This window comes from Neophocaena asiaeorientalis, unplaced genomic scaffold, assembly GCF_003031525.2.
Source record: "Neophocaena asiaeorientalis asiaeorientalis breed wild unplaced genomic scaffold, Neophocaena_asiaeorientalis_V1.1 scaffold629, whole genome shotgun sequence".
Classification (NCBI taxonomy): domain Eukaryota; kingdom Metazoa; phylum Chordata; class Mammalia; order Artiodactyla; family Phocoenidae; genus Neophocaena; species Neophocaena asiaeorientalis.
This window is the reverse complement of record NW_020175468.1, coordinates 2,364,418-2,390,996: the sequence shown is the minus strand read 5'-3', so window position 1 is coordinate 2,390,996 and position 26,579 is coordinate 2,364,418. Positions and strand designations below refer to the sequence as shown.

The following is a 26,579-nucleotide window of genomic DNA, read 5'->3' as shown; positions in this document are numbered from 1 at the left end:
ATTCCCCTGTTTGTCCTTCCAGGATCTCTTGAAGAAGCTGGTCCCTTTTCGGTCCCTCCCAGTGATGTGGGGGAGCTGTTAGCTTCGCCAGCAGCTGCAGAGCAGCGGGGGTGGCCCATGGACCTGCCAGAGAGCCAGGCGGGTGGCCCTGCTGCCGAAGGTAAGTGGCTGCGTCCCTGTTTGTCCCGTGGGAGGATGAAGAGGGAGGAGTGGATGGATGGGACACCAGGCTGTGACTCGGGGACTTGGGAGAGGTGGCCTGGGGTGGCTGAGCCTCCACCTCAAGGCAGGGTGGGCGGTAGGGAGGGATCCTTGATGAAGTGCCTGCTGTGTGCCCACCTGCCTGGACAGCTTATTTCATTTGCTCTGGGGAGGCCAGACTGCGAGAGTAGAAGCCTCTGCATGCGCTGTGCCCCCTGCCTGGAGCACCCTCTCCAGTGACCCACAGGCTACCCTCACTTCATTCAGATCTCTGCTTTCTGTAAAGCAGCTGCCCTGTCGCACTCTCTCCCCTTTCCTGCTTTACTTCTCTTCATAGCACTGACATCTATTTGTCTGTCTGTTTAGACTCTGTCTCCCCCACTAGAACATGAGCTCCACAGGGCAGCCTCGGTTTTATTCACTCTGGTATTCCCAGTCCCTAGAGCTGCGCTGGTCAATGTGCGAGCCATATATGTAATTTAAAATTTTGTCAGTAGCCACATTGAAAGAAAAAAAAAGAAACAGACAAAATGAATGGCAATAATAGATTTTATTTAACCCCATATATCCAAAACAGTATCCTTTCAGCATACAACAATATAAAAATGTGTTGAGTCATTCTCTTTTTCTCATACTAAGTCTTCAAAATCTGGTGTGTACTTTACACTAACAGAGCACCTCAGTTTACACTCACCACAGTTCAGGCCTCAAGAACCACTGTGGCCAGCGGCTGCCCTGTTGGTCACGCTGCACTGGAGCAATGCCTGACATGTAATAGGAACCCAGTTGCTAAGTCCTTGAATAATTGGATGGATGCAGACCAAATGGGTGTGAAAACGGCTTCGGGCGGAAGATGCTGGGTTGCCCTTCCTGAAACTCATCTATTAAGTGAGAGAGCCCGAGGGAGACTCCCATCCTAGAGGAGAGGCAAGACTCCTTTCTTAGAGGCTCCTAGCAGGCCTGGACTCTGGCCTCAGGAGGCTCTCCAGATAAGAAGGTAGGAGGCAGACACCGGGGTTCGGGAAGCGAGGGCAGGCTGACCGAGGGACCAACATCTAAACTTCGTCTGCACCAGCAGAGGGCGTGCGGCCACCGAGGAACCCATGGCCAAGGGCTGAGCCAGCTTCGGGAGGCTCCCGAAGGAAAGGGAGGAACACACCCAGAAGGGATGGAGGCCGAGGAAGGCAGGGGGGGAGAGAGACAAGACAGCGGAGGAGGGAGAGAGAAGGCTCAGGGAACGGAGAGTCGCTGAGTTGTGGGGAAAGAAGCACAGAGACAGGGAAGAAAATGGGAGCGGTGGACATGGAGACAGGCAGGCAGGACTCAGGGGACAGAGAGATGGGGAGGAGGATGGGGAGAAAGAGCCAGAGAGAAAAAACTAGAAAAGGGACAGGACAGAGACAGAGGTAGAGACATTGAGGAAGGAAATGAAGGAAAGAAGACAGGAGAGAAGCAGAGTGACATCTTCCTGAGGGGCCCCGGGAGGCAGAGTGTCACATCTTCACTGTAGATACATGCAGATCCTCAGATCCCACAACATCTGGAGCCAGCCAGTCCTGGGTGACCTCACTGGGCCTCAGGGTCCTCCTCCATAACATGGGGGCACAGTGAGAGGAGGTGTCTCCCCTAACTGTACATTCCCGCTCCCCTTCCCTAGAAGCATGAGTTCAAACCCAAGGGGACAAATTTTAGCTCACTACAAAGAACCCTTGAAGAATCAGAGGGATGAGAAAGGGCACTCATATGTTGAACATATGACCTTGGGCAAGTTTCTAAGTTGCCCGTCTCTAAGTATCCTTATCTTTAAAGTGGGGCTAATAATAGCAGCCACCATGGTTCGTGTAAGATGCTCAGAAGGGGCCTGGCTCCTATTAAAGGCTGAATAAATGTTCAGTTTTATTATTGAGCTTCCACCATGTGCCAGGCCCTCTGCCAGGACCTTTCCAGATTTTATCTCATCTCTTCTCCAGGAGCGAAGTAACCACCACCCCACCCATTTTCCGGAGGAAGAAACTGAGGCTCCAAGAGCCTGAGTCCCTTGCCCAGATTGCCCCCTGAGTCTGTCAGACCTTGCAGCCTGTGCTTGGCCCTCTGCTATACCCAGCTGTCCAGGGTCAGGGCAGGGAACCTCATAGGTCACTTCCAGCCCTGGGAAAGAGGCTGGGCTGGCCCAGTGGGTCCTGGGGTAGAGAATATATAGGCTCCTTCTATATCTTGGAGCATTTGTTGAGTGCCTGTTATGTGTGGATACAGCAGTGGACAAACAGACCCCAGGATATTCACATTGTGCAGAGGCAGGGGAGAGGGGGTGCTCTTCAAATACATAGACCTAGCCCTCCCATCCCTGGGGAGGGGAGATCACTCTATCCACCCATTTTACCGGTGGGGAAACTGAGGCTCCAAAAGGAGAAAAGACTTGCCTCCTGGATTGCCCCATCCCCCTTCGTTTCAGGCCCCAGGCCGTGGGCACTGATGATGCCAGCCTCAGGGATGTGGGAAGGAGAGAGACCCAGCCCCGAGGCAGGCTGGGAGACCGGAGATGCTGCCGGGAGGGATCGATCCAGGCTGCCCGCGCGATATTGGATTGTTCCTGGCTCCTGGGCCCACCTTCACCCTCGGCTTCTCCCAGAATCCTCTCTTCTTTGCCCTCCTCCACCCTTAGCCCCCTCTGAGCCGAGCCTGGGAAGCAGGGGAAGAGAGGAGGAAAGGCTGTACTCAGAGTATTTGTTCAGTATCTGGGCTCCTGAGCCCACTGAACACAAAGGATTCAACAGCAGGGGCACTTCCTGGCCTGAAAGATGGGGCCCACATTCCCAGGTCAGGGGATGGGGGAGGTGACTCAAAGACCCTCACATTGCGGCTGCCACCCAAAGCTTCCTGCGGTCCCCCACCAGCCCAAACTCCAGGCAGCTTGAAATGAATTCCTTCCCCTCTGCAGGAGCCAGGACCTGGGGTCACCCCTCTTTGCTCTTCATCGTCCCCCCTTCTCATAGGTTGGCTGGCACTCTTGTCTCCTCAGTGTACCTCTTGGACCAGCCAGAGGAGGGGAGCCTGGGGCCACCGCTCAGCTTAGAGGAACAAATACTCAACTCCACGTTTGAAGCTTGTGACCCCCAGAGGACAGGTCAGAGAATCAAGGAATTATGAGGGATGGAGATGGGCGGCTGGGAACTGGGGAGCCATAACGAGAGGGATGGGCTAGGGTGAAGTGGATGATTGTGGGAAGCTTCCGGAAGGAAATGGATAAGGGGATGGAGGCCTTTCAGGACAAGGACAGTGAAGGGAGGAAACTTGGGGAACGATAACAGAGGAGGGTGGGGCTTTGGGGCCTGGGAGAGGGAGGAAGGGCAGCCACTGTGGACCTGGTGGGGCACAGCTGGTCCTCTTCAGTCCACCTTCTGAGGTGGGGATGACTGGGCCCCATTGCCCAAGGGCCATGGTGCTGGGGAGCCACCAGCCCAGCCAGTGGTCCCACTTCAAAGCCATTGCCTGTCCCCATCCCCCACCCCTCACCTGCCCCAGACTCCCTCACAGCCTGCTTTATCCCCAGGCACTGTGGCTGTGACCCATGTACTAGCCTACCTGGAGGCTGTGACGGGACGGGGTCCCCAGGATGCACGCCTCCAAACACTGGCCTGCAGCCTGGACCCCAATGGCGAGGGCCCTCAGGCCACTGTGGACTTGGACACCTTCCTGGTCATCATGCGGGACTGGATTGCTGCCTGTCAGCTGGATGGGTGGGTCCCCGCACCTCCCCCCTCCCCCAGGAAACCCTTCCTAAGATCTAACCTCATACCTGCTTACTGCAGCCAGCACCCTTTGGGCACAGCGACCTGCTGTAGTTGGAAGGAAGCTGAGGAGGAGAGAAAAGTAGAGATGGGGTTGGCGGGGGAGGTTCTGAGGACAAAGTGCCTGAAATGGGGAGGCAGAGGGAGTCTGGGGGCAGAAATAAAATGGGCTAGAAGGAGGAGAAGGGTGATTGTTAAGGGGCTGACAGAGGCCTGTCCCCATCCCTCCTCCAAACCCAGTCCTTGCCCCTCCTGCTTTTCCATCTGGCCCCGGGCGCTTGCCATCTGGCCTCACCTTCCTCCCCACGGTGCTCACTCTCACCTGACCTGTCCCCTCCCACCACCCGCAATCCCCCTGCCAGTGGCTGGTCAGGAGTGGGCGGGTTGTTGCAGGGAGCTCTAAGCCTCATCCCTTTGATACAGGGGATTAGAGCTGGAAGAGGAGACCGCCTTTGAGGGAACCCTGACCTCCCAGCAACTGCCATCTGGTGAGATTGTTATATATAGAATGAAGCAGGCAGGCCCAGGGTCAGACAGTGTGGGGAACTTCCCACCCAGGGGCAGAGCAGGGGATGGAGCAGGACTCCAGAGACTTTTGCTCTAACCTGGAGCTGCAAGTTTGGCTTTCTAGGTGCCTCCATGACATGACTGCCTCCCAGCTGCCCTGAGCTTTGGGGTTTATTTGTTTTTTTCCTCACAGGGTTCTTTCCAACCCCTCCTAACACCAGCCCTGTTACAGAGGTCTCTCCTACCTCTCATCATCATCTCCATCACCATCATCAAGCCGGCCCCTCCCTGTACTCTAGTCCCTGCATTCAAGGTCCCTCTGGTCTTGTTGCTGGCACTGCCCCGCTCCGGCCTGGCCTCAGCTCAGGCTGTTTCTCAGCCTAAACTTTCCGTGTCTTCTCTAATCCTTCACACCTGATAGGGAAGCCCTGGTGGGGAAGGCCTGGGATGCTGCAGGCTAAGGTCCCTTTCTGTCCAGTTCCCTCAGCACAGACCTGCAGTCCTCCCCTGCAGAAATCTGATTATCTGACTCATTACCTGCCCTGCTGTTTGGTTGACTGGTTTGCTCACCATTCTACCCCAAAGTCTTCACACACAGGAGGTGCTCCATAAAAAAGTGTTCATGTTCTATTTCTCCAGGCTTATAAAAACAAAACAAAAGTCAAAAAATATAGCTTTCTTGTTATTCTCTGGGACCTCCTCCAACCGGGCTGTGAGCAGGGAAGGGGCAGGTCAGCTCCCGGGGAGGAGAGGCTGGAGGCCAGGAGTCCAGGGAGGAGGCTGTGGTGAGGATCCAGGGGGAGAAGGTAAGGCCTGAGGCAGGAGGAGTGAGGGAGCCAGGACAGCCCAGGGGCTGGGTGGGTGAGTGGGAGAACTGGGAGGACAGACAAGTTTGGAGCAGTTGAGGTGCTGCCCAGTGTTGGGCATGATGAATGTGGGGTGGTTGGAGGCTATGGGGAGATCCGATCTGAGCTCAAGGTACCCATGAGCAAGAGGCTTTCTGGATGGTGTGTATAATTGCAGCCCCAGGAGCAGATGGGATCACCCAGAGTGAATCTGAGGATGGAGGCCAAAGGAAGACAGACCAAGGCCGGAATCCTGGAGCAATCCAACATCTCAGGCCACCTGGGAGCCCACCACCCTCTGTCTGTCTCCCTCCAGGATGCTCAGAAGCTGAGGATCCAGCCAACCTGGAGAGCTTCGGAGGCGAAGACCCCAGACCTGAGTTGTACCTATCCTCAGCCCCTCCCTGCCCTCCCCCTGCCCATGCCCTCCAGCCTGCCTAGGGCCCAGGGCCTGGCCTAGGCCTTGGGGTCCTTCGGGAAGTGGGTGAGGGACACAGGCTGTGCTAATAGTGCAGGGAGAGTGGGGCAGTCTCCTATTTCTCTTTCTCTAGAAGAGCCGCATCTCCCCGACACCAACACCTACCCCGACCTGGGGAAAGGAGGCCAGGGCTGTGGGCAGTGACCCTGGACCTTCCCTGTCCCCAGGCCCGCCACAGCTGACCTGCTGAGCAGCCTGGAGGACTTGGAGCTCAGCAACCGCCGGCTGGCCGGGGAGAACGCCAAACTGCAGCGCAGTGTGGAGACAGCCGAGGAAGGTTCCCTGCACCTCGGGGAGGAAATTTTGGCTTTGCGCAAGCAGCTCCGCAGGTGGGCCCGGCCCCGCCCACCCTCCTGCACACCCCCGTGTCCCACCTGCCCACAGGCACAGGCTCACTGCCACTTTCTTAGTATTTTAGGTAGAAACTGGGTTTCTGTCCCCCACACTCAGTCTCTTTCCCTCCTTTTTTCTCTGGGTCTCTGTCTGGAATTTCTCTGTTGCTCTGAGTGGATCTACATCTGTGATCTCTGTCTTCCTCTCTCCCATGTGGCCCACCTGCCCCCGCCCCCACTCAGTACCCAACAGGCTCTGCAGTTTGCCAAGGCCGTGGATGAGGAACTGGAGGACCTGAAGACTCTGGCCAAGAGCCTGGAGGAACAGAATCACAACCTTCTGGCCCAAGCCCGGCAGACGGTGGGTTTCTGGCAAGGGGCACAAAGGTGCACTCTTCTTCCTACTATCTTGGAGTCTGAGCAACAGAGACTGACTATGGAGTGGGAAAGGGCAGAGGTCTCCCGGGCTTCCTCCCTCAGTCCAGGCCCTGCTCCCTAGACTTTGGATCCAGATCTACTTGCCATCCCTCTCATAACAAAGGGGACAGCAGCAGTCAGCAGGGCTCCCCAGACGCATTCCCCCGGCCCTGCTCTTCAGTGACCCAGGCCCAAGCTGTGTGCCCAGGGGTGGAAAAAGGGCAATCTGGGGGCAAGGAGGCCTGAAAAGAAGGCTTTGTTCTCTCTCTGGGCTCGGTCAGGAAAAGGAGCAGCAGCAGCTGGTGGCTGAGATAGAGAGTCTGCAGGAGGAGGTGAGCTGAGGCCCAGTGCCCACCCCTACCCCTTCCCCAGTCCTCAGGATCTCCCTGCCCTACCCACTGCTGCCCCAAACACCCCCAGCCGCCTGCAACAAACACCCTTCAGTCTGGTGAGGGAGACCTCAGAAGCCCAGTCCCAATGTGTGAAGTCCCTGAAGGTCACATGGCTGCATGTGAGGACTGCCACAGTCGGTAAGAGGGTGGGGCATGGGGCGGACTCCCCGTTACGTTGAGGCTGCCTACGTAAGCATGGGCCAGTCTGCCCTTCTCTGTGCCTCAGTGCCCTCAACTGCGAGAAAGGGAAAAATAATGGAATCTCCCTGGTTGGATTGTGTGAGATTTAAACAAGAGGATGCTAGGTACAAGGCAGGACACATGGAAAGAGCTCACTAGAAGATAGCTAGTGTTGTTCATATTTTTTATGGTGGAAAGAGCACAGGCCTTAAAGTCAGCCCTGATTCAAATCCCGTCTCTGGGAATCCCCTGGTAGTCCAGTGATTAGGACTCTGAGCTTCCACTGCAGGGGACACGGGTTCGATCCCTGGCTGGGGAACTAAGATCCTGCATGCTGCACAGCACGACCAAAAAAAAAAAAAAAACAAATCCCATCTCTGCCACTTACACAACAGACAGCCTTTAGGCATGTGACATGCCCTTTCCGAGCCATAGTTTTATTCTCTAAGAACAGGAGAGAAGGGTATCTGTTCGTCAGGATTGTTGTGGGGATTAAATGGCCACTTTTAGCCCAGAGCCTAACACATAGCATGAAAGGCCCAGTCCAACCTCAGGGCTGATTCAAGCCCCATTCTGAGACAGAAAACATCGTCTTAGTTAATTCTGGGTCCACCTACTCCTTTTAGGTGGAAATAAAGCCCGCACGGAAGGTGGCATCTAAGTTGCTGGAGATCCATGCAGCAGCTCAGTGCTCCTCAGTCAATGTCTGTTCTCTCTGCTGGTCACAGACTGATGTTCGTTGTCCCATCTGGTCCTTAGCCTTAGTCACCACTGCATGCTGGCATCCACTGGGGGGCTGACATTGCCTTCTGGTCTCTGGATGTACTGTCCTCACTGCATCTGCTGGTGGTAGCCCTCGTCGGAACCCCATAACCCACAAATGCCACTGGGGTTCCTCCACACCCTTTTAGGGGCACAGAGGAGGTTTAGCTGCTTTCCTGTGACTTTGTGTCCATAGGGGCCTCACTGGGCCTTCTGTGCCTTAGCTCCTCACACAGCCATCTCTGTTCTATTTTTCACACACCTTGCTGCTTCACAGACTGAGCTGGGAAACACCTCTCTCAGATTCCCAGATGTTCCAGAGGTTCTGTGGTTCAACTGCATCCATCCTGTCCAGCCGTCTAACCTGGGGCTTGGGACTGGCCTCAGGGCCCATTTTCACTCTGTTGTTCTCTTCTTTGACTCTTCCTGAGCTCCTCCTCCAGCGCTGAGGATCTCTGCCCAGTCCAGGCAGTAATACTCATTCTGCCTGATCCTCCCAAATCTCTGTCCTATGTCTGTATTATGGCTTTTACACGTAAACCAAAAAATTTTCCACTATCATTCCCTGGCTCTTCCATGAAAATTCCCTCTGTCGGGACAATGGGAATCTCGCTGCAGGATGGCTGCCATGGTGTGAAGCATGGGGTGCAGACAGGATGTGACTGTTTCTTCTAGAACATCTCTTTTATTGGGGGTATAGTTGTTTTACAACGTTGTGTTGGTTTCTACCGTACAGCAAAGTGCCGTAGAGTTCCCTGTGCTATACAGCAGGTTCTCATTGGTTATCTATTTTATACATATTAGTGTATATATGTCAATCCCAATCTCCCAATTCATCCCACCCCCTCCCCCAAAACATCTCTTTTTAAGAACAAGAAGAAACTTTCCCTGAAGCCCCATGACAGGACCTCCCTCTCATATCTCATTGGCTAAAGTGACATCAAATGATTATAGCCAGACCACTCCCTGGCATGGATAACACAGCCACCGATAGGTCTGGGATACTTTCAGCTTGGAAGAAGAAAGCACCGAAGAACCGGTGGCTTCAGTCTGAAGGACGCTAATTAACTTAACAAGAGGTTTTGAAGGTTCTGGGCTGGTTTGGCAGCTTTTTGACTTGTTTGTCTGCCCATGGCCTCAGGATCACAGATGGCTGCAACAGCTCCAGACCTCGCGTTCTCACTCAAAGCAGGACAAAGAGGGACAAATGCTCCTCTCATGGCTCTCTCTCTTCATAAGAAGGAAACATTTTTCCAGGAGCACCTCCACTCCACCCCCACACCAGCAGACTCCTCTCACAGCTCACTGGATTTCATGACGAGAGGCTGGGATAATATCTGACCTTCCTCAGCCTCTGGAGTGGGAGGCAAACAAGTGAGACGGGGTGAGAATGGCTGCTGGGTTAGCTAACCAGCCGGGTATCTGTCCTGAATCTGCTGAGATTTCCATCTTGATTCACCTCCAGAGCTGCGGCTGGGACCCACCTGCCCGCGTGGATAGTGGACCCCCAAGGAAAGTAGGAGAGGGAATAAGCAGGGTGAATGGCAGCCGGCAGTCTCTGCCTCCTCCTGGCCCAGAAGGCCTGTGCCAGGTCAAGTGCCTTGAGCAGCGCCTGGGACATCCTAGGCGCTTGATAAACAAGCTATTCTTGGTTCCCTTCCCCCACCTTTCCCTTCTCAGCAGCTGCCTACAGACCATCTATAGATCAAGTTCTCAAGTTACAGTACAATAATGCTGGAGTAAGGGACACTCAGCTTTCCTACCAGAAGTACAGAGCAGGATTCAGGTTACTGCAGAAGAAGGCAGGAGCGGCTGAGTAACCAGGTTCCCTGCCGAGTGGCCCAGGATCCAGCCTGTAAATCCCAACCAGGTGGACAGATGTTGACACAGCATTCCTGGCCCGTCCTTCCTCTGCCCTTCACCTGGCAGCCCAGGCCCGCTGAGCCTGAGAGGGGGAGAAGGCGGCTGATGGAGGACTTGGAGCTGAGCCAGGCTGGAGTAGGGAGGGGGCTGACCTTGGTATCCCTAGGGGCGCCAGGAGGAGGGATGTGGCCAAGGGTAAGTCGACTGCCTCCATGCTCCCGAAATGCTTTCCCCAGTGACTGCCTCATGTCAAAACTCAGCGCAACTTGCTAGGTTTTTGGTGCCTGGAAGCTCTAGACTGGAATTTGGTCTGTTTTATTCTCAAATCCCATTTGTGGCTGGCGTGGGCTGCCCTCTCCCAGCCCCCTTGTTTTCGCAGATAACTCTCTTTACCCTTGAGGACTCAGACCCAGTACGTCCTCCTTGCAAAGCCTGGGCTCCCACAAGGCCCAGGGCCCTAGGCCCACCTCATGTATTATCATCTGCTTCTGTGTCGGTCTCCACCTCCAGTGAAGAGCAACTTGAGATGAGGGACGAAGCTCGTTCCCCATTCTCATCCAGGGCTGCATCTGCCTCAGAGGAGTCTGGGAGTTAAAAGTGCAGGATTCGGGCTTCCCTGGTGGCGCAGTTGTTGCAAGTCCGCCTGCCAATGCAGGGGACGCAGGTTCTTGCCCCGGTCCGGGAAGATCCCACATGCCGCGGAGCGGCTGGGCCCCTGAGCCATGGCCGCTGAGCCTGCGCGTCCGGAGCCTGTGCTCCGCAACGGGAGAGGCCACAACAGTGAGAGGCCCGCGTACCGCAAAACAAAAACAACAACAACAACAAAAGTGCAGGATGTGGAATCAGATTTGGGTTTGAGTCCACTTACTCTCCACGTGACCTTGGCCAAGTTTGTTAGCCGCGCCAATCCTTAATTTCTTCTGTAAAAGTGGGGATGATGACAGTGTAAAAATTAATAATTGGGACAGCCAGACTTTACATTCTTCCTGAAAGGCACAGTATAACGCATATAGCAGTATCCATGAAATCTTCCTTCCAAAAATTAAACAGGAGTCTGGACAAGGCCCTGGACCTACACATCAGTTTATAGGAAATAATGAGGGGGGAGGAGCATGGTAAACGTCCTGCACAGGGAACAAGAACACAGTAAAGCAAATCCAAACGCACCAATTCTACAGGACAAATGACCTGGTTTCTTCTACAAATGAAGGACCTGAAAAAGTGCCAGGACTGGGGCGGCTGGGGATCACTGTCAGATGAAGAGAAATGGGAGGTTCCAACCAAAAGCCGTGGTGGACCTTGTTTGGATCCTCATTCAAAGAAGCTAAACGTGAAAAGACATTTGTGAGACAACTGAAACCAAAAAAGAGCACTGGGTGTCCAATGATATTAAGGAATTATGAATAATTTTGTTAAGAGTGATCATCGTATTGTGGTTTTACTAGAGGAAAAGTCCTCAAGTAGAAAATACAAATGCTGGAGTAGTTACAGGTGAAATAATATGATGCCTGGGGTTTACTTTAAAATACTCTGGTTAAACAAAACAAAACAAAAACATTTGAAAAATATAGAAGAAATAAACGGGGAGAATGTGTATGATTATTGAAGGGTGATGGATAATGGGGGTTCATCATACTGGTATTTTTTGGGGGGGCTGTGCCCCTCAGCTTGTGGAATCTTAGCTCCCCAACCAGGGATTGAACCCAGGCCCTCAGCAGTGAGAGTGTGGAGTCTTCACCATGGACTGCCAGGGAATTCCCATCTTTATCTTTAAAATAGGGCATAAGAAATAAGCTAACACTGGCGAGGTGTTCAGTAACTATTAGCAATAATAATTAACTCATTTAATCCTCACAGCCACCCCATGCATCCTACCTTATCTCCATTTTTGCAGCTCTATTTTGATTTTTCATCAGCAAATCAAAGCTGAGATCCCATAGGATGGTTGGAAGGATTAAATGGGCTAAAAGATAGACAGTGCTGAGCATGAGGCCCGAGGCACATCAAGTGCTCAGCAGATGTCAGCTATGAATATTAACATGGCCATTTGCTGAAGTGAATGTGACCAGGGTCCCTTCTTTCAGAACGAGAAGCTGCTGGCTGAGCGGGATGGAGTGAAAAGGAGGAGTGAGGAGCTGGCCACGGAGAAAGATGCTTTGAAGGTGCCACCCGTCCCTAGCACCTTGACAACTTCCTACCACCCCGAGGCCATTTTTACAATCACCAGTTTCAGCCCCTGTGGTCTGGTGAGATCAGGGACTTCAGTCAAGCCGCCAGGTTCCCAGGGCCAGTGGGCAACTCAGCTGAAACCCCCCTCGGTGTAGCTGATGTCCAGAGACATGGAGGGAGGTTGAGGAGAGGGGCTCGGGAGAGTGGGCAGGCCAGGGAGGGCAGGCCAGAGAGATGGACGGGCTCCTTCCTTGGCAGCGGCAGCTCTACGAGTGTGAACGCCTCATTTGCCAGCGAGACGCCATCCTCTCCGAGGTGAGGGGGCTGGGGGAAAACATTTGCCTTCTGTGTGTCTCCTGCCCCGAGTCTGCAAAGGGAAGTCCTGCTTGGCTGTAATCCTTGGATAATTAGCCAGGAGAGATCAGAGTGGTTCCCAGGAAACTGGTGCTCTCCCTCAGGCCCTAGCTCTTCCCCCAAGCCCACCCCGCCTGTCCCCCCAACACCCAGCCTCAGCGTCTTTGGAGGGCTGGGCCCAGTCTCAGTCAGCTTTGGGCTTTCCCAGCGCACTCGCCACGCGGAGAGTCTGGCCAAGACCTTGGAGGAGTACAAAACTACAATCCAGGTAACCCACTGGCCTGGCCCCACTCTCCCCACTTCTCTTTTGCCATCTCTGGGATTTGCTGCCTCCTTCTGTCTCTGTTGATCTTTTTCCAAGTCTCCACGTCTTGTTTCTCCCATCGCTACTGTTTGACTGTGTGTCTGTCTCCCTCTCTGTCTCTCTCTGCCTTTTCACTTTTCCTCTGTTCCTTCCTTTCTCTCTCTCTATCTCCATCTCCTATCCACATTCCTTTTTTTTTTTTTTTTTAATATTTACTTATTTATTTATTTATTTGGCTATGTTGGGTCTTAGTTGCAGCACATGGGGTCTCTGTTGTGGCGCACGGGCTTCTCTATTTGCGGCACGCAGGCTTCTCCCTAGTTGTGGTGTGCGGGCTCCAGAGCGCGCAGGCTCAGTAGCTGTGGCGTGCAGACTTAGTTGCCGCGCGGCAGGTGGGATCTTAGTTCCCCAACGAGGGATCGAACCCATGTCCCCTGCATTGGAAGGCAGATTCTTAACCACTGTACCACCAGGGAAATCCCTCCCATCCACTTTCATTCTCTGTGGGTGACTTCTCACCACATCTCCCCTCCTCCTATTTCTGTATCTCTGCCGGGCTTGTTTAGATTCTTGTCTCGGCCTCTCTCTGGGTCTAGTCCCTCTGTCTCCTGAGGCGACTCCTCTCTATATACCTTGTCTTCAGAGTCTCTTGCACCCCACGTGTCTCTTGCCTCTCTGTGAATCTGTTTCTGTGTCTCTCGTTTTTCCATGTGTTTCTATCTCTGCCTTCCTTTTCTTAATTTTCCTGACTGATAGGTTACCTTCTGGGTTCCTGTTGCTCTTTGCCTCTCTTTGGCTTCCTAAGTTTCTGTCACTGTTTCTTCCCCTTCTCCCTTGGCAATATGTGTCTGGAGGAGCCCAAAGAAGTCACAGGAGTGGAACTGACCTTGGAAGAGGAGCGCAGGCATGGGGGGTGGGGAAAAATGGAGACCCAGGGGTCCCCCACTTCTTCCTTTGCAGGAACTGAGGCTGGAAATTTCACACCTGGAGGAGCAGCTGAGTCAGACACATGAGGGGCTGGATGAGTGAGTGGAATGGCAGGGGTGGAGGAGGCAGGAGGGAAGCCCCAGGACAGGGACCCCTGGCCTCCAGCCCCAAGGTGGGCAGGGCAGCAACCCCAGCATAGGCTGACGGACAGGTGGTGGGCAGGCATGGAGGCAGCTTTCCCCGTCCTGACTGTGTGGCCAGGCTACCCGAAGGGGCTCAGGTGAGGAGAGTGGACTGGACCAAGCTGCCACGACCATCGCTGGGTGTGGAGATCCAGGCCATTCGGCAGGTGGGCCTGACACCCCCAGAACACCCTAACCCACCGCCAGCGGCAACTCTGACCCAGCCCTCTCACACCACCCCAGTTCCCCCAGGACCATCTCAGTCCTTAACTTCATCCCTAACCCAGTCCTTGGTCTGAGCACCAAACCACTGCCGGGTGCTGCCCCCACCGACTCCCCAGCCCAACCTCTCACACCACCTTCTTTCCACCTCCCATCCTCATGCCTCAGCCTATCTCCATCCCACCTCTGACCTGTCTTCTGCCTTAATCTGACTCTCCCTGGCCTCAGAAACAACTTCTTCTCTCCCAGAAACAAGAAGTGGCAGCCGCCGATCTCTCCAACCCTTTGTGTGGCGTGTGGCAGTGGGAGGAGATCATCAATGAGACCAATGAGGAAGCTGAGTTTCCACCTGAAGCCCCAACTGGGGGGCAGGTGAGCACAGGAGGGACTCTGAGACCACCGGATCCAGGGGCCGGGAGAGGGGCCTGGGACACCACGTGCCTTCACTGTTCCCCATCTCATAGACAGATGTTGACTGAGGGCCTGCTGGGTGCTGGCCAAGGAGCCCCCAGCCAGACAGGACACCACCCCTACCCTCTAGGGACTGGCCTGCTGGTGTGGAAGACAAAAGTGAAAAAAGCAAACACACAAATTGCATGCTAGTGGTTGTTGTCCTTATTTCAAATACACTGTCAGGAATCACCTTATTTAAAATGGGACTACAGTGGGAAGGGAGTAAGTGAATTGTTCTTCTTGACACCATAAAGGTACAGTAAGCATTTACCTTTTGAATATGTCACCTTTAAGAAAAACTTAACAAGCCCTCTATGTAATCTTGAATTCAACAATAGCCATTGTTTTATGACTTCCGTAATTACCTGAACAATATTTCAAACGTTGTTTGAAACAACGAAGACAACTCATCTTCAGTGTTCACAGCTGAAAAGTGAGATTTTAAGCTGTTAGTGCCAGAAGAATTCCTTTTTTTTAAGGAAATATTGCTAACAGCTCTGTAAACAACGCTGTATTCTCTTGAAAATTATACTGCTTCAAAGCTGTTCATCATCCTTAAAAGACAAACTCGTTTCTCTGTTCACTTTTTCCCTGAGTTGAGAGAAGCTTCTGTTTCTCTTTGACACCAGCGCTCCTGTGGGATTCCTCACTGACCTCTCCCACTGCCTCTGCGAGGTTTAGGCACCCTCATCCCTCATGCTGTTACTCATGGGAAACTGAGGCTCAGAGGGCGATCACACAGCTTGTGGGGGGCAGAGCCGCGCTGCTCAGGGGAAGTGTACATTAGAGCGAGCTTCTGCTGAGAGTGGTCCGCTGCCTTCTGGAGGGGAAGGCTGACCCGGGCCTCCAGGTGCTGCCTGCGCTGGCTCCTGGGGATACAGAGCGGAGTCATTCAGGGCCTGGATCCTCCAGCGCTCAAGGCCTGGTAGAGATCATGCAATCAGGCCATCCCAGTGCAGGATGATCCATATGCTAGACGTGGGCGGCGGGCCCTGTGGGAGCCTCGAGAAGAGAGTTTCCATGTTGGGTAGGCGACTGAAGGAGATATCACAGGGAAACTGACACGAGTTTATTTTGAAGAAAGAAAGAGAGAAGTTAAGTGGTGTGATAAAGGAGAGGTCTTCCAGGCAGTGGGAACAGTAAATGCAAGGATGTGAGAGCGTGAAACCACGTAACATGTTTGTGGAGCAGAGGGCAGTGGGGGTGACTAATGAGAGATGAGGTCTGGCTGGATAATGAAAGGAATTCCCTGTCAATGAAGCTGAGAGGTTGTGCTTTTCTCCATCAAGCCACAGGAAGGCTGAGGGTAGGGAGGGGCAGGTCACCTCTGGATGTAGAAAGACCCCTCTGGGGCCACATGGGGACTGACTGGAGGCTGAGAGCCTGGGAGGCCAGGGAGGAGGCTGGGAAAGTGATCCAGAGGTAGAGGGTGAAGGTTGAGCCAGACCAGGGCCTTAGGATAGAGAAAAAGGGACAGGCAGAGAGAACTGGGGCAGGGAGACAGAGCTGCCAACCTGCTGACAGCGGGGTTGAGGGCGCTGGATTCCGGAAAGGGAGTAGACAGAAAGATGCTGAACTTAGCTTGCAACCCTCTGAGGTAAGCACCCTGAGGGATAGGGGGGTGCTTCTCAGGGGCGGTGGGTGCACAAGGCTGGAGCTCAGGGATGTATTTAGAAAAGTGTCGAGTTGGTGGTTGAGACCACAGGCAAGGATGGATGTCTCTAGAGAAAATGGAGGGGGCCCAAGAGGAGGGCAGGTCTTAGAAGCAGGTGGTGAATTCTTGGCAGGTGTTGCAGCCTGGGAGACCTAAGCTTTTCTTTCCCACAGAGAAACTCCCAGGGAGAGCCTGCATACCCTCATGAAGGAAGGAAGGAGCGATCAATGTGGTAAGAAGATTGGTCCTCCCTGAGCCATCCCTCTGCCTCTAGCTGACGCCAACTCTCAGATGGCTAGAGTACAAGGCCTGGAAAAGCCCTGAGGGAGTGCATCACTCATTCCCTCGTTCGTTCATGCTGAGGCCACCCTGGGCCTGCAGACCAGGATGAGTGAGACCCAGCCCTGCCCTCAGACCCTGATGGTTCCAGAAGGACATCCAGCACCCAACCCCACCTGGGGGGAAATACTTTTGGAGGAGGCCCTGCTTGGGGTCCGTTAGGAGTGGTATTCATATAGGAGGCCCTTAGACAAGAAGACAGTTGTCAGGCAGATGGGACAGCTCAGTCACTAAGTCACTGTCACTGAACACACCTCTCCCAAGGCCTCCAGGGAACCGTGGGATGAATGAGACCAAGACTGTGCCTCAGGAGAGCAGTCAGACAGTTGGGAGATCATCAGGGGCTCTGGAATCAGACAGCCTGGGTTCAGATCCCAGCTCGGTTACTTTGTGATGGGGTGGAGTGAGCCCCTGCCCTGTGATTGTCACCGACTGTTACGAGGCTCATGTGCAGCCTCGGAGGATAGAGAAAGCACTAGATGTCTGGGCCCACCCTCCTCCATGGGGCCGCTGCCTTCCTGCGGTGCCTCTCTGTCCCCCCCCACCCCTCGCAGGCTCCCGGCTGTAGCAACTAATGAGGCTGCCTGCCGCGGCCTCTAATTGGACTTGTCTGGGAAAGCTGAGATTGGGCAGGATGGGGGCCCTGGAGCTGTGACCTCCCCCTGCGTCACCAGGGAATGGAAGAGGGGGCTGAGCAGCGGCGTAGACAAGGGCTGGCGTAGGGGCTGGACATCCGAGCAGGGTGCAGTGGGCAGGGACAGTATGATCCACAGATTGGGAAGCTGGGAGTGAGGGAAGTGGTGAATCCTGTGACCCCTAGACATGACCAGGGGCGAGAGCTTGGACCTTGAGAGAGGGGCTGGGGGTCCCCGAATAGAAGTCCCAGAGGACCAGACAGCTGTGTGTCTGACTGGGGCAGAGGCTGGGGCCCACGAGCCTGGATTGGATGGGAGTTGAGGAAACAGCTGTATCCTGAGGGTGTTGGGCCTGAAGCTGGTAGCTAAGGCTGGAAGGCTGGATCCCTGATCCCCAGCGAAGGTGGTTGGCAGGTGTTGTGGACCTCTGGGTCTCCAAGGGACGTCAGGGCTGGCCAGCTTGAGGCCTGAGTGCCCAGAGAGGCATTTCAGGGGCTCAGACAGCTGTGACCATAGGAGGCGCAGAGGCTGGAGCTTGCACACTTAAGAGAAATGATTTGGGATGGGGGCAGGGCCCACACAGTTGGGTTCTGGAGTCAAGGAAGTCTGAGCTGGAGTCCCAGTTCTCAAGACCCAGTAAGACCGAGACTGACTGAAAATGGCCCAACCCACGAGGCAGGAAGCTGGGCCAGGGGGTGGGGTCCTGGAGAGATCTGAGTCTCTGGTGTTTTGGGTGTGAGAGAACCAGAAGCCTCTGATCAACTGGGGGATCAGCTGGGAAAGTAGCAGCTGAGAAAGCCAATGAGGTGGAGAGGCCCCTGACCCTGTAGGAGTCACATACTCTGGAGAATTTGGTGAAAATTCCCTTGAAAAAATACAGATGCTGAGACCTACTCGCAACAGTTTGCTTGTTGGCAAACTCCAGGATATCCTCCAGGTGTCTCCACGGTGCCCATCCATGTTAAGAGCCCTCCTTTAAAGGTTCTGCCACACAGCGGGCGAATGGGAACCAGGCAGGGGAGACAGATGCTTGCAGCGACTTTCTTGTCACCCCAGGTTACCCAGGAGAGAGGAAGAAGAGGAAGCAGAGATCCCGGTCATGGTACGCAGTCCCCAGCACCATCCACTGCAGGCCCTCAGATGAGGCTGCTGTAGTCACAGCTCCTCCCCAGCCCCTGCCCACACCCCCAAGCAGACAGAAAAATAGTTTGGCCAAGAGATAACGATGCCCTCGCTGCAGCTAATGAGAGGAGACGGTGCTGTAGAGGGAGGCTGCAGGCCAGTGGGCGGCCAGAATGTTCCCAGGGGACCCCCCAAGCACACATACAGGGCTGCAGCCGCTACACCACAGACGTGGCTACACCCCCGGGTTGCAAAAATGCACAGGCACAAGCGCCCACACTCAGGAAGGGCCGGGCCCTCCCCGGCCAGCCCCAGAACTCCTTTGGGGCACCGCACCTGTCACAGCTGCCCTGCCCGGTACCACCCACAGCAGCTCCTTTGCTTCTCAAAGTGGCAGGTGACAATCCTGATTCTTAGGCAAGGGAAGAGAGGGAAGGAAATTGGCGAGGTCAGAAGCCTGCAGTCCTCAGAGAAGAACCGCGAGCCCCGAAGGTGTGCCAGCCTCCGTTCCGGGCACCTGGGACCCTTCAGGGTCCACACTGTCCAACATGGTCTCTCTGAGCAGCCTGACCCCAAGCCCACTTCTTTCCCACCACACCACGCTCCCTTCCATGGAGACTGGGGCCTCACCTCAGTTTCCTCGCAGCTAGTGTGACAGCAATCTTTACCCAGCTCTCAGGGTGAGGATAAGTGTTAAGGATCAGGTAGTAAAGTGCCTGGCACAGAGCAGACACACAGGAGGCGACAGTGGTGAAGATAGTGGTTGGGGTTGGTGTTCCTGGAACTCTTTATTTATTATTTTATTGTTATTACCATATCATCATCCACAGAGCAAAGGCATGGGTGGGAAAGCCTGAGATCTGCAGAGGGGATGCCCTTTCAGAAAGACATGGGGGATGAGGTGGGAAAGTGAGCCAGGAGTATTTGGGGCTTTAATCTTAAAGCGCCTGCTGGGCCTGGCACAGGGCAGGAAGATGGACCCAAAGAGTATACATGGGGGCTTCCCTGGTGGTGCAGTGGTTGAGGGTCCGCCTGCCGATACAGGGGACACGGGTTCGTGCCCCGGTCTGGGAGGATCCCACATGCCACGGAGCGGCTGGGCCCGTGAGCCATGGCCGCTGAGCCTGCGCGTCCGGAGCCTGTGCTCCGCAACGGGAGAGGCCACAACAGTGAGAGGCCCACATACTGCAAAAAAAAAAAACAGTATCCACGGTGGACTAGGCCCAGCCCAGGGCTGGGCTCCTCAAGAATATGGGGTCTCTGCCCTCAGGGAGCCTGTATACTTCCAGAATCAGATGGAAGATGGAAATAATAATGTTGAGTAGCTCACGCAGTTATTGCACGCTCACTGTCTGCCAGGCACTGTTCTGAGCCCGCCTCCTGATTTTTTGGGTTTTGCCCACATTCACTCATTCATTCTCCACTTCAGCCCTGTGAAGTGGGTGCCGTCATCATCCCCATCCAGCACATGGAGAAAGTGGGGCCTGGAGAGATGGGGGGACGTGCCAAGGGACACATAGCAGGAAACTGGCAGAGCTGGGAGCTCAACGCAGCAGTGTGTCTCCAGGAGGCTCACGCACTGAACCACTGTGTCCCACCCCCTTCCATGTGGTCGCTTCTGTCCAGCGGGCTGAACCTAGCACCGCTCCCAATCCAGGACCCAGTGTCTCAAGTTTGTCTCCTTTGTCCTTCCAGGTGGATCTCCCCATCCCTCTGGGAGACTCACACCCTGGAGACATCCCAGGAAGCCCTCCTGAGAGGTAGAGGGACCCAAGGGCCTGGGGGTGGACTTGGGGGCAGAGAAAAAGTCCAGCACCATCGCCCTGCCTTCCTTTCCCCCCAGCAGGCCCTCAGAGCCAGAGCTACAGCAAGCCCTGGTGCCGGTGGTGAAGGAGCTGGTCCCAGTCAGGAGGCCAGTCTGGGGCCACCTCTGCCTGCGCCCCCTGCACCCCCAGCAGCTCAGGTGCACCCCAAGGCGTCTCCAGAAGGAGGGTGATGGTCAGACAGGGCACTGCCGGGATACATGGGCTCCCCTGGGCCCCCCAAGCACTGTGCTGCCTCCCCACAGAGTCACTCGGCACCCGCTGATCCTGGCGCCAGTCCTGGGCCTGCTGCTGCTGCTGCTACTGCTACTGCTGCTGCTGCTCTCGGTCCGGCTGCTGGGCCAGTCCCCGCCCCCCACCTGGCCCCACCTCCAGCTCTGCTACCTCCAGCCGCCTCCAGTGTAAGGCACGCATCCCGCCGCCTCAGAGCGGCGTCTAGTTCAGTGATTTAACTGGGGCTCTTTTTACTGTTAATCCCGTGGGTGTGCCACTGTGATTTGGGATTATGCCACTGCCGGGACCCTAGATACAGTGCTCCAGGGTCCACAGCCCTGTATTGGGTTTTTATGTGAAGTCGCTTGTTTTTTTAACGTTGACAACTACATTTCTTAACAATAGCAAAACACAACCAATAATGGATTAAGCACTAGGGGTTATATTTCCCTCACAAAACAAGTCTGGAGGAGGGCAGTTGTGGACCCACAGCTCAGTCTCCATAGCACCGGGACCAGCATGCTGTGATTCTCTGTGACTCTCTTGGCCCTTCCCCTGTGCTCAGGAGGTGGCGGGTGTTGTAGCTTCATACATCATATCTGCAGGGAGAAGGGGACACATCTCTCCCTTTTTATAAAGAAAAGCAATAGCCTTCCCAGAGCCAGCAGCAGACTCTGTCTCGTCGGCCAGAACTGTTTGGCATGACCACCCCTAGCTGCAAGGGCAACTCGGAGAGCAAGCATCTCTCTTGGCAGAAAGAGGGAGAACAAGATGTGGGCCAAGCACACACACAGATGTCACCAACGGCCAGCAGGAAAGGGTGTGCCATTTGTTCATTCAGCAAACACTTAGTGATCATCTATTTGCCATGGCTAGACCTTAGAAGACAGAAAAATAGACCCTCCAATGCCAGGCCGAGGAGCATTGATTTTTCTCCTGAGGATGATGGGAGTTTGGGGGACATTTAATTACTTGTTTTTGGTTATTTACTTTGTAATTGAGGTATAACTTACATACAATGATAAATGGACAAATCAAGTATCAGCTGGATAAATTACTGCACATGTAAACATCCATGAAACCAAAACCCAGGTCAAGATATAGAACAGTTTCAGCACTGTAGAGGCTTCCTTGGGAGAGCTTTGAGCCAGGCAGGACAGTGATATAGGTAGCTACAGGCTCTGTGAGAGCTCAGGAAAAGCACCTAACCCAGCCTGGGAGGTTAGAGATTTCTTCCCAAATAGGTGACGTCTGCATTTAGTCTTGGAAGATGGGTAAGGTTGGTTATAGTAAACAGAGGCGGGGGAGGGTGTCCCAGGCAGAGGGAAAAAAGTGTGTGAAGACCAGGTGGTTGGAAATCACCTCTGTGTGTAGAAAGCCATAGGCAGCACCATGTTGCTTGGATTTAAAAAAAAAAAAAAAAAGCCAGGGAAGGATTTGAGGCTTTAGAATTGTGAGAAAAAAGATAGGCAGACAAGAGCCCATTAAGGGTTTTGAACACCAGCTTGAACTCTACTGCCAAGTGCCCAAGAAAGTGCTGTGATCAGGGAAGGGGCAGAATCAACTCTGGGTGGGAAAGAGACCTTCTGAGCCTGTACAGAGGATGAATAATAATGGAGTGAGGCTGGAGGCAGGAGGTGGGGAGAAGGCTTGGGGCCATGGTCCAGGTGAGAGAGCATGAGGCCTGAGCTGGGCTGGGTGCATGGATAGAAAAAAGGGCAGGGCAGAAAGAGGCAGAGCAGGAAGGACAGAGCCAGGACTGACAGGCTATGAAGGAGGATGAAGAGGGAAGGGGCAAGGACTGCACCTGCATCTGACCCAGTGACTGGTAGAGAGTGGAGCCATTCCCAACATAGGCAACCCATGAGAAGGGGTGGGCTTGTGGGGGACACTCTGAGCTCATGTGGGGAGGAGTGAGTGTCTGGGTTCCAAGAAGTGGCTGGAGCCCTGAGCACTGAGCTTTCAGTCTAGAAATGGGGGTCTGGATGTTATTAGCTGTGATGGTGATTGAAATGTGGGGATTGCTGAAATTTCCTGAGGAGAAGGGAGTAGAGTGAGAAGGGAAGGGGTTTGGGGCACCATTTTGTGAAAAGCCTCAAATGCTAGACAAGCAATCTGGGAGGATGGACTTCCCTGGTGGTCCCGTGGTTAAGACTCCCCGCTCCCAACGCAGGGGAACCAGTTTCGATCCCTGGTCAGGAAACTAGATCCCGCATGCTGCAACGAAGATTCTCGCAAATAAGACCCTGCGCAGCCTAATTAATTAAAAAAAAAAAAAAAGGAGACGTGGGGAGGAAGTACAGGAAGAGCACAGGCCAAGACGGAGTTACCAGGCCCTTCAGCAAACAGAGGATGAGGCTTCTCACAGGGTTGTGAGGCTGAAAGAGCCAATACAATGGTATGTGGAAGAGTGCCCAGCATATAGTAACTGCTCATAACATTTTAATTCTATTTCTCCATGAGAGTAGTGGAATGGTCTAGACTTCTGAAGTTGCACAGGTTTGGGTTCCAATTATCCTTCACTAGCGCTGACAACTTTCAGAGCCATGTTTCTTTGTAAAATTTGGCCAACTCCAGATAGTTGTAAGGAATAAATACAGTTATTCATTGTTCAGTATTCCTGAATAACAGGGAAGCAGGCCACACCCCACAGCCTAACGGCCAATTAGGGCGCGGTCCGCCTCTCGGAAATGCAAATTACGGGAGAGCTTGCCAATCACCAAGCTCTAGCCCCGCCCCCTTTCCTCACGTCGACTCGCCCAGCTCCACTCTCTTCTCTAGGCCAATCAGAGCGCAGTCCGTGCGAGCTGCGCCACGGGAGCTAGGTTCAGAAACCTCGCAGTCCAGTTAAGGGAGTGAGTTGCCATGGTCACCACTGAGGGGCGGGGCGGAAGGGCTGGCCGAGCAGAGAGAGAGAGAGAGAGAGAGAGAGAGAGAGAGAGAGAGAGAGAGATTGATTCTGATTGGCTGCTTCCTTACTTCCTTCACCGGTGGGCCAGGTGTTTCCCCGCCTCCGTCCCGTGCCTCCAGGAGCCTAATGCCTTTCTCCTTTCCCCTCTCCTCCCGCCCCGACCAGGTGCCCCAATGGTCTCCCGGGAGGCGTGCAGTTAGAAAACCCTGAAGAAACTGCTGCAGCCTGCTGCAAGAGAGGCAGAAACCCTTCTCTATTTTTTATTTTATTTTGGGGGGCTGCGGCCCCGTGGCTTTCGGGATCTTAGTTCCCTGACCAGGGATTGAACTCGCCCCAGGAGTGAAAGCGCCGAGTCCTAACCACTGCATCACCAGGGAATTCCTGGAAACCCTTTTCTAATGTGTTTTGCTTCCAGAAGGGCGTACTTAAGTCTTCTAATGGTGTATCTGGTTTAATCCTCAAAATAATGAGGGAAAGGAGGCTGGAAGGTTAGAAGCCGTTCCCAATACCACACAAGTAGGTTTAGGGGAACCCGGTTTTGAATGGCAGATGCATCTCCAGAGTCCCCCCATCGCCGCCCCCCCCCAACTTTCCACTGCGCCCAAAGAGAAGTCGGGAAGTGATGCGAGAGCGGAAAAAGAGAAATTCAGAGAAAATGAGAGCCGGGAGAGAGACGAAGACCTAAAAGAAGAAAGAAAGAAAGAAAGAAAAATAAAAGACACGAAGGAGTCAGGCAAAGAAAAAAGAAAGTGGTTAAGAATGGAAGGAAGAGTTTTAGGCAGAAAGAAGAGTTGAGAGAGGAGACAGAGATTCCCCAGAAGGCCGGGAAGCCATGAGGGTGAAAACGAAGTATAGAGACTCAGAGAAGGACAGATACCCAGAGAGCAACAGAGACCCAGAGAAAGGGGCAGTGACTCGGAGGGGGACAGAGACCTGGGAGGTTACAAAGAACAAGAGGAGAAGGGGACAGAATCGGGGGTGGGGTGGGAGCAGATATGCGAGTGGAGAGGGACAAAGGCACAGAGTGAGAGGAAAGAACAGAGCTGGGGCGGTAGTGCAGAGAGAGACAGGATGAGTAGAGGGAGAGATGAGAGAGGGAACTGGAGGTAGACGCCCCCGTGCGCGCGCGCGCACACACACACACACACACACACACACACACACACACACACAGAGGCGCAGGAAGGAGGCGCAGTCCCGACGCACAGCAGGGTCTTTATTAAGGTGGGGCGGACGGGACGTTCAGGGCGCGTCCAGCACCAGCAGCTTGTGCATGTAGGAGTTCAGCCAGTGGCGGCGCTCTAGGGCGGCCAGCAGCCGCGCGCGCTCCCGGAAGGCCGCATCGTCCGCCAGCGCCAGGCTCCGACGCGACTGGGGGGTGGCCGGAACCGCCCAAGCCCGGCTGGGGGTGTGGAGTCTGCCGGGAGATGAAAAGAGGCGGTTTCCATGTGTCCGGGCCCGCCGCCCGCCACCTGTCCTCTCCGCGGTCTAACTCGAAGCCCTGTTACTGCACCGTCTGTGGAGTGGCTCAGTCTCTGTCCCCTGTCTCTCTGTTTCTCTGTTTGGGTCTCCGTCTCTGTGTTCACCACGTTCGGAGCCTCCTGAGTACAGAGACCGAGTCTGATGCACCTGTCCGGCCCCAGCGCCCTGCGCATGCCTGGCACACACCAAGACCCAATAAACGTTGCTCAAGGAACAAACCCGTTCCTGCTTCGGCTCCTTTCAAGTCTCTCAAAGCCTTTCTCAGAATCCTTGTGTATCTCTTTGTCTTGCTGATTCCCTGTCCACCCCCCATCTCTGTCCTCTCTCTGGGTCTCTGTTCCCCCTTTCTGAGCCTCTGTTCCCCATTCTCTTTGGGTCTCTCCCCACCTCTCTGAGTCTGCACCCTTCCTGGGAGACCTGGATGTCCTACGTACCTGAAGACCCCCGCGGGAGGCAGGGCGGCTCCTGAGGCGGTGCGGTGGCCCCAGGACACAAGTAGCAGCAGCAGCAGCAGCCGTGCTCGGGGGCTCCTGGGTACCTGGCGGGTCTCCATCACCTGTGGAGAGACAGGAAAGAGCTCAGTGAGGCCCGTGTTCTGGCCCAGAACCCCGACCCCACCGTCCACCCACCCCCTGCAGCCCGTCTGCGGGGCCCCCTACCGCGCAGTGGGTTCCGGCAGTGAGGCTGGCAGCCCCCTTATATCGCCTCCACAACCCCCGCAGCGGGCAGTGACGCAGACCAGGGGGCTGGGGGCGCCAGGTCACCCCCCCACACCGGCTCATTAGGAGCCGCCAGCGATAATGAGGAGCCGGGGGTGGGGGCCCCGCCGCTGCCTTAGCGGCCACCCACTAATTGGGACCAGGAGCTGGGACCTGAAGAGAATTGGGAGGGGGAGAGACAGACAGAGAAGTGGACACAGGGGGTGTGTCAGAGGGATAAAAATAGAGACCGGCGGAAGGACCATCAGAGCAGAAGCCAGAGACACAGAGAGAGAAAGAGAGATGGGGGAAGCAGCAGAAGAGGGACTGATGGGGAGAAGCAGAGACACAAAGAGATGAAGTAACCATGACAGGGAAGGACAAAGACAGAATGACAGAGAAAAGGGAAGAGAGGAAGAAAGGGAGCAACAGAGGAAGAAAGAAGGGAAAAGGAAGGAAGAGAGAAAAGAGAGGGAAAGGGACCAAGAGAGCCAGCTAGAGATGGAGGAATGAGGGAAAGAGGACTCAGAACGACAGGAAATGGAAGGACAGCCAGCCTGGGCAGAGAGGTCCAGAGATGAATCCAGACAGTGAGAAAACCAGAAAGAAAGGATGAGAAGTGGGGGGAGAGGGTTGGTAGGAGAAAGCGAAGGGTATGTGTGGGGGGAGGGACGGTGAAGGCAGGTATAGTGACAGGCAAAATCAGGAAAGTCTTAGAGACACTGCAAAGAGGGGAAAGAGACAGACAAGGACCCTGACTACCCTGAGGATGTGTCCAAGCCCTTCCCGGGGAGGAACTTGGGGGTGTTGTGAAGATAAGGCCCAATCCCCCTAACACTGGCCCTTAAGAGGGTTGCTGTCTACACAATGGAATGGTAGGCAAAGGTTGGGAAGTCCCAAAGGGCAGTAGCAATCTGAATCTCTGATTGACAGGAGATGGGAACCTAGACTCCTAGTTCCCCGGAGAGGAGGGAACAGAGCCTGGCTCTGGGAAACTGGATTCCTGGGTCTGGGGAGAGGTCTGAGGGTCCCGACTCCTGGCTCTTGAAGTGGGAGGCTACCCGAGACCTGGATTCTTGGGTTTGGGTGTAGGAGAGGGCAGAAGGCTGGGACTCCTGGCTTCACAGGGAGGAGAGTTTGGTTGGGCCACATCCCTCCACCAAATGATCCAGTCCCTAACTCCCTTACCCGCTCCAGAGACAATGTCCCTTATCTCTGTCCCTTTAAAAGTTCAAGCCTGTTGCTAGGCTCCCAGGATCCCCAGGGTGGGGGTCAGGTGCGTCATGTGCACCCCTGGGACCCTACCTCCTGCTGCCCTGCCCAGAG

General features: G+C 54.6%; 2 protein-coding genes across 2 annotated transcripts; one reads left to right on the top strand and one right to left on the bottom strand.

The window, feature by feature from the left end:
• The first annotated feature begins 33 nt into the window (after positions 1-33).
• Positions 34-20,387, top strand: KASH5 (KASH domain containing 5). The gene is made up of 19 exons (XM_024768708.1): positions 34-160; positions 3,221-3,325; positions 3,752-3,938; positions 4,413-4,477; positions 5,658-5,724; positions 5,987-6,148; positions 6,395-6,512; positions 6,850-6,900; positions 11,850-11,927; positions 12,193-12,249; positions 12,497-12,556; positions 13,553-13,617; positions 13,781-13,868; positions 14,173-14,295; positions 16,204-16,262; positions 18,061-18,106; positions 19,822-19,886; positions 19,973-20,089; positions 20,195-20,387. Exons 1-19 carry the CDS (start codon positions 118-120, stop codon positions 20,352-20,354), a joined length of 1,716 nt encoding a protein of 571 aa, XP_024624476.1. The 5' UTR covers positions 34-117; the 3' UTR covers positions 20,355-20,387.
• Positions 20,388-24,315: 3,928 nt separating this feature from the next.
• On the bottom strand, positions 24,316-25,108 carry PTH2 (parathyroid hormone 2). The gene is made up of 2 exons (XM_024768122.1): positions 24,990-25,108; positions 24,316-24,490 (listed from the first exon to the last, which is right to left on the bottom strand). The coding sequence occupies exons 1-2, from the start codon at positions 25,106-25,108 to the stop codon at positions 24,316-24,318; spliced, it is 294 nt and encodes a 97-aa protein (XP_024623890.1).
• Between the last annotated feature and the right edge of the window lie 1,471 nt (positions 25,109-26,579).